The following is a 7,186-nucleotide window of genomic DNA, read 5'->3' as shown; positions in this document are numbered from 1 at the left end:
TCCACATTGTTTGTGGGGGTGCTATGACTAATTTCAATTCATTCTTATTATTCGCGAGGGGTGTGTAGTTGGAGCAAGAATTAATACGAGTAGCAAGCAAATGGAAACTAGTTTGCGGAGAATTTTTGGTTTTTTTTTCTTCTGCAAATTTCAAGTTTGCTGATCAAGACCTTTTCTTCATTTATCTGCATAAGGATATATATATATTCTTCTTTTTTTTTGTTTGAACAGCAAATTTCTATTTCTATCCTACCTAATCTATATTCTCCAAAGGAGGATCGAACCTCCATCTACACCAAATTAAGAAGCACATGCTCCTTACCACCCCACGATAGGGCGGTGTTTTGGTTGAATAGAAATAAATACTATTGAATATTGGAAGGAGAGCAGGTATTGGTATATAGCTGTTAAGATTGAGTTATAAGTTGGATTATTTGAGATTTGAGAACAATGAGATCACTTTCAATTCTTCCAATCCTCGTACCGACACTCTTGACAACGAGATAAAGCTCATTTCCTTTCTTTGGATTTCGAGCAGAAAATATCACGTTAGATTAGATTGGCATGGGAAGATCTCCAACCATGTTCTATTCTTTTTTCTTTTTCTCTCTCTTTTTTAAAGTAGTAACTCGCTAGTTTTTTTAATAAAATTGATACCCTACAACATAAAAATACAAAAAGGAGATGCGTCTATTTTTTCCTCATAAAAGTTTATGACAAAACAAAACTATTGTTCCAAACAATTCACGAACTCTACAGTTCTCACTATTTCATCAAACCTGAGTGTATGACAAAGCATCTCACATTATAACAAAGAGAACCTTTAATTTCTGATTTCTAACCTTTCAACCGAATTTGTTTAGGTTATATTTCTCCCTTTATTCACAATCTGCACCTAAATCCGTTTCTTGGGTCGTCACATAGGCCAGCAAATGAAATGATTACAACGGGATTCTCATGAACCTTTGTATCATGATAATACTCTCCCTGCCATGTTTAGTAGGCCAATATAACTCAGTTGGCAGTGGCGTCCAATGGCTGAGTTCAATCACCGTACATTAACCCTTGGCCTACTAAACCTTTCATGATCTAAATAACTGTCAGCTGCTCCTCCACCTGAAGAACCTCGGGCCATATTTGATCGGTGATTCTGTTTCTCACTGAAGTTTTCACGTTTGTGACTTCTAAAATCACGTGAACCACCCTCATATGAATCTTTTCTATGACCATCATAGTTACCTCTTGATCCTGGCCCTTTTGAAAAGCTCGAGCCCTTGCCAAGATTCTTTCTTCTATCATGAATCTGTGTTCTCCCTCTGGATCTATCTCCGCTGAACCGGTCATCTTCATCAGAAAAGTCATTTTTGGATTTACGATACTCGTTTGACCTTGTATTCATCCGTCCCTTTCTTTTAGGTGGGAAATCATCATCACTCGAGTCTTCATCACCAGAGTTGAGATCAGAATCTTCATCTGAGCCGTACTTGCTCCCCATTGGGCCTCTGCTTCTGTGTCTGAAATCAGCCACGTGACTTGATTTCCAGTTTGGATGAACTGGTAGATCATCATCCGAGTTAAAATCAATACCATCATCAGAATATGCAGATTTCCGTCGAGTAGATTTTGACGTGCGTTTATTTCTTGGGGAAGAAACAGAAGAAACAGGCCTACAAGCATCATAATTCTCATCTTCAGACTCGGGATCAACATCAAGATCAGAAAAGTTAACTGAAGCATTGCTCGGTTTTGTATCTAACTCATAATTACTCACATCATCGTCTTCCTCATCATCAAAATCATCAAACCCAACACCCGGTTTAGCACCAAAGCCTGAGTACCCTGTTTCTTGAGGCCTTAGGGGCCTCCTATTCTGAAAGTGATTGTTGTCAGGTCGTGATATATTTTCATCATCTCTCTGTCTGTTTGTTGAAAAATCTTCATCTAATTTTCGGGAATCTGCATACTCAAAAGCAGCGACTTCAGCACCATCAGATTCATTTTCATCAAAATCAAAGTTCCATGCATCAGAAACTTCTTTCCTGCTTGGAGTGTTGTCAAATCTTGACCTTTGACCAAATTGCCTTTCTCGCAATTGATTTTCAGTAAATTCATCTGCTGGGCGTTTGCATTGACAGTGGAAACAATCCATATTTCTTCTGTAATTCAAAAACTGACACCTAGAAAATACAACCATTAACAAAGCCAAATGTGTACAAGAACAGAATTAGTTTAATAAAAATCACATACTCAGGGCATTCCCATTCGCCTGGAAGCAGTTGTCTCTTTGGTCGTTTGGCATCACATTGCATACACTCTGTGTTCTTTGCAAAATTCATGAAGTCACACCTGAGACAAAACCTCTTTCCTTTAACAAATTTAGAGATTGTAATATTACGTAGAGGAGAAATCAGACATGAAGATCCAGATATAGATGGCAATTCCATCCCATCTACTTGTGAATGAGTCAGTTCTGGTTATGTTTTACCTCTAGCAGGTCCAATAGGTAAATAAAAATAAAAAGTCGGCTAAAAAGAAACATGGATTGAACCGCTTGAAGATCATCCAAAATGTAATTTTTAGTGCATAAAAGACCCTGAATTGTTTTAATCAAAATACATTATTATTATAGAAATAATATACAATAATATAATTTTTGAGAGAAATAAAAGTATTCAGGTTAAACCAAGCACTCTTAGACCTGTATAAAAATACCCGTTTTGACCCATCACCAACAATACCAATTTGGTATTTTGGCCCCTTTTCCTACAACAAATTGTAAAGTGTACTTACTTTGGACAAAGCCAGTCGCCCTTTTTCATCTCAACATCATCACGACCAACACGTCTTCTTGGAGGAGGTGGCGTTTGCTTGACCTTGGGAGGCGGCCTTTTGATGATAGGTGGTGGAAGGTTAGGGTCTATCGGAATTGCACTTAATTTAACCACTTCATGAAGTAATTTGCGTACTGCGGCCTTTACTTGTTTTTTCTTCAAAAGTGAGTCATTGACAACTGACCCGTTTACCGGATCAAACCCATATGTCATTAGTACACGCATGATGTCAATTGTTCTTGCCTCATCTTCTTTATTTGTGAGCAAATATGCCCGTTCGCAAGAATTCCTTAAGCTGCATGAACTACAAACCTGGAATATGAGTGGCAAGAAAATATTAAAAAAGCCACAACGTACTGAAGAGTAAAGACTCTTATTAAAGTTGCATTGATGTCACTCTATATATCTCCTAAGGTATCAAAGACACATCAGGAGAAAAAAGGTGTCTCTTCGTCTCTTTGAGTGTTCTCCGTAGTTTATCATCTAACACTCCCTTCTGGTTCCTTGGCTCAAAGAGAATAAACAGTTGTAACTAAGGCTCCATCACGCTTAGCGAAAATAAGTCTGTGATGCTAGGTTGGCGAGTGATAGACTTGCAAAATATACTCAACGTGGAACAAAAAAAATAGAAAGAGAAAATGAAGAAATATCTTGCAGGAAAGTGCGGACTTGGGAAATTGAGAAAATAAATATTAGGGTTAAAAAACCAATATATCGAGTCTTGATATGCAGCTGTACTTGTACCAACATCACTCTAGCCTAGGAGATTCCTATAAGTCTTATATTTTAAACTTTTGTTCTTCTTGATATCTGAAATGTTTATATACAATCACAATGATGGTGACTTGCTCTTCAAAACATAGTGCAAATCACAATGATGTAAAGTCCATCCTAGACAGTAAAACGAAGGTGTTGAAGAGTTAAAACTTGGCGATAGTCCAGATACAAAAAGAATGAATCGACCAAGATACACTATTATGGTGATGTAATAAACATATAACTATACAAGGACTTCATGCAAATGAATAATAATTATGGAGACAACCGACTACAAAGAGAGGAATGAAACCAACTGCAAATGGCTTAAGACCTAATCTGACAACATCCAATGAAGTAAAGAAATGAGCACAACTCACTATCCAATCCAACCAAAAGACAATTGTCTATCTTCTAGCACTGGCGTAATGAACCAAAATCCAATGAATGATGACACGTCATTGTAGTTTTGTTCCATTGAAATAAAACCTTAAGTTCAAGCCAATATTCAATGCCACATCTTAATGTGATTCTGGTGAGAAAACGGAACCTGATTGTGCAATGAAAAAGGTCTAGATACCTTTGGACCTTCTGAATTATGCATAGATTCAAATGCTGAGTCAGGTCACAAAATTAAAATCTAATAATGGATCATTATTCATCAAGCACACCAATAGGACATTCATATGATCGCTCAATTCTTGGATTAAACACTCATTCCCAGGTTAGGGTACCTTATGTGATAGTAGTTGTCAAAGGTGAAAATGACCCATTCTAGACATACGTATCGTCATCGTGAAACATGGGGTATGGCGTCGTAGTTAGAGATGAAGAATTCCCCACACTTGATGTCCCTATCATAGTCGACAAACATGTGGTAAGGCCAAGTGTTGCAAAACTCGGCCGAGTACTCAACGAGTACTTGCTACTCGTTAGGACGCCAAGTTGAGCCGGGTCAGCTGAGTACTCCGAGTACTCCTCACCTTGGCCGATTTTCAGACACAATTAATAATAAAAGGTTTACAAATTCTATAAGTAATTATTTTTACATTGAATAGAGCCACTTACTGAGAAAGCTTGATCCTCTCTTAGGTGATTAAGTAACACAGGTTACTTGATAAGTTGATATTCTAGCTTTTCTTTATAAGACTATAGAACCTAGTGGAAGTAAATATATAAACGAGGATATGCCCACCTAGCGTGCACATTCCTACACATGGCCATAATGTCATGAGATACTGAAGTAGTGAAGTGTACCTAGACGTTACCATATACTTCTGATAAGGTGGTTAGTCTAGCACTATAGCAGTTTATAGTTAAGGTAAAGAATAATGGTTGATCGATAGGGTTGTATTTGTATAAGTAATTTAAGACTCATTATACATAATACTGGTGTATGCATAGTATCATAAGATTTTAGTGTAAGTGACTAAGTGCAGAAGTGACCGTTTTGAACCAAGTGCAAGTTTTCACTACTAGTTGAAGAAATTTTAATACTCTGGGGATATGGTGAAACTTCTAAAAAAATATTCTATATTAATCCAAAAAACGAGAATGGGTAACCTTTTAAGTACCTTGACAACGCAATTATATATACTTAGGGATACATCTAAATGCCTAATATAACATAAAGTACAACTAGAAACCAAATCTAGTATGCATTAAGCCTTTAAGGATAAAATATTGCACATATATTATGGAGTATAATAAGCTGAAATGCTTAAGCCTCCAAGACATGTTCCTTTTCAATGCCTCTAACATATATCCATGGTTTTAACCTACCAACACATTTTTCTAATACCAACTCTTCCCTGGTTCTTGCATGATACAACAACTCTTGCTATTGTTAAACAAACATGTACAGTGTATGTAAAATAAATAAATGGCCTAAAGATTACCAACAAAAAAACTTACATCTCCTTCATCAAGATGAGCATGTTTCCTCAACAACTTTGCAGAGAAGACAACTTTCTTGTCTATTGTAGGGCAACCATACCCAACAAGAAGTTGTATATCCTGTCTTGACAGTGACCTGAAAAAAACATCCATATAACATCTCAAACAAAATACTAACGCCAGATATTCCCGTGGTATCAAGAGAATGATATAACTGAATTCTTTTCATCTAATCAGAAAGCCAGACAAAATATATACTTATATTAAGAAGAAAGTTGTTGCCACAGGGCCACATCATCCCAGTCTACTTTCTTCATATGTGACAGAACACACCTTCAAGTTCATTGTAAGCATATGTTTCACGGTATTACTAGTTATCAAGAGTTCAAGACTTTAGTCTACCTACGAATTGCATAAGACCACCACTCCCATTTAAACACGTATGAAACCCGGATCCAAACTGTATTCAAATACTTAAGAATAAGAAATTTTGATACTCGTAATATTTAACATAGATGATCAATACAGTATTAAGCAGGTTCAGGATTCCAAATCATTATAGTTCTAAGCTCATTATTTCGTAATAGAAAGTATAACAGTAAAACAGTCATGAAACAGTCCAGATCTAAAAGAATAAATTGCGTACAAGCTTTCCATCTAAGATCAAAATCCATGCATAACCTATTTGAATGTGTGTTTTCAGAGTGATTATCAAGTTACAAAAATCACTTTCAAGTGTACTTGTACAATTGTACCTATGAACTACGATAATCTGATAATTTACAGGTTAAATAAATTGTATCACACCAGCTGCAACAAATTGATTTCTGAAAGGTTGAGTAAAATTTTTAAATACATACGCTATTTTATCATAACTTACTACATTATAATCAAACATACAAAACACCTTGAAGAGTGATTATAAAGTTGTCAAAACACAATCATACACCATATCCTGCCTCCTCGTGGTTTATTAGACTTGATAATCAAACTTCGACTATTCAGTATCAATATATTACATACAAAAACATACATCATAACACCCCCATCTATAGTGAAGTCTCTACCAAAATGCCCTTTAACTCCCCTAACAAATGATATCAGATATTAATATTTTGTCAACAACCTAAGTCAAAATCTATAATGATAGATAAGTACTTCACAAAACTAATGCTCATCTTCAAAACAAAAGTAACCATGTTATAATACATATATATAAGCGAAATCGACAAAAAAGTCACAAAAACATTAACTAAACATGTGGTCAAGTCGCTACATTTTCATCATTATAAAGTTTATATCTTGCTAGCTAAACTGAGTTTTATCCAGTTTGTTCCACCTTGTTACCAGTTTTATATCCAGTTTTGTGTTTAAAATAATACTTACGAATAAAAAACGTAGTTCTATAACTTCATTAATCACCAAAACTGTTCAGTGACTTCACCACATTCTGTTGAAATAATAAGACTAAATCAAAAACATTAAGACCAAACATCATGGAAAGAACCTTAAACTAACCTTAAAATATCAAACCTATCTTTCCCAAAATTAAGACCAGCAGTCTGAACAGTCTTCCAATCTCTAGTAAAATCAAACCCTTCTTCCAAAACCTCATCCATAATCCCACCACCATTATTACTATCATCAAACCCAACATCTCGAATCATCTTACTTTCGTCTTTTCGTCTAATATCGAAATAATT

General features: G+C 35.6%; 1 protein-coding gene across 1 annotated transcript; it reads right to left on the bottom strand.

The window, feature by feature from the left end:
- Positions 1-672: 672 nt before the first annotated feature.
- Positions 673-5,603, bottom strand: LOC122590830 (uncharacterized protein DDB_G0283697). The gene is made up of 4 exons (XM_043763001.1): positions 5,502-5,603; positions 2,791-3,126; positions 2,248-2,346; positions 673-2,177 (listed from the first exon to the last, which is right to left on the bottom strand). Exons 1-4 carry the CDS (start codon positions 5,522-5,524, stop codon positions 1,049-1,051), a joined length of 1,587 nt encoding a protein of 528 aa, XP_043618936.1. The 5' UTR covers positions 5,525-5,603; the 3' UTR covers positions 673-1,048.
- Positions 5,604-7,186: the final 1,583 nt, after the last annotated feature.

This window comes from Erigeron canadensis, chromosome 3, assembly GCF_010389155.1.
Source record: "Erigeron canadensis isolate Cc75 chromosome 3, C_canadensis_v1, whole genome shotgun sequence".
NCBI lineage: Eukaryota > Viridiplantae > Streptophyta > Magnoliopsida > Asterales > Asteraceae > Erigeron > Erigeron canadensis.
The sequence above is the reverse complement of the archived record's forward strand: the minus strand, read 5'-3'. Positions and strand labels throughout refer to the sequence as shown.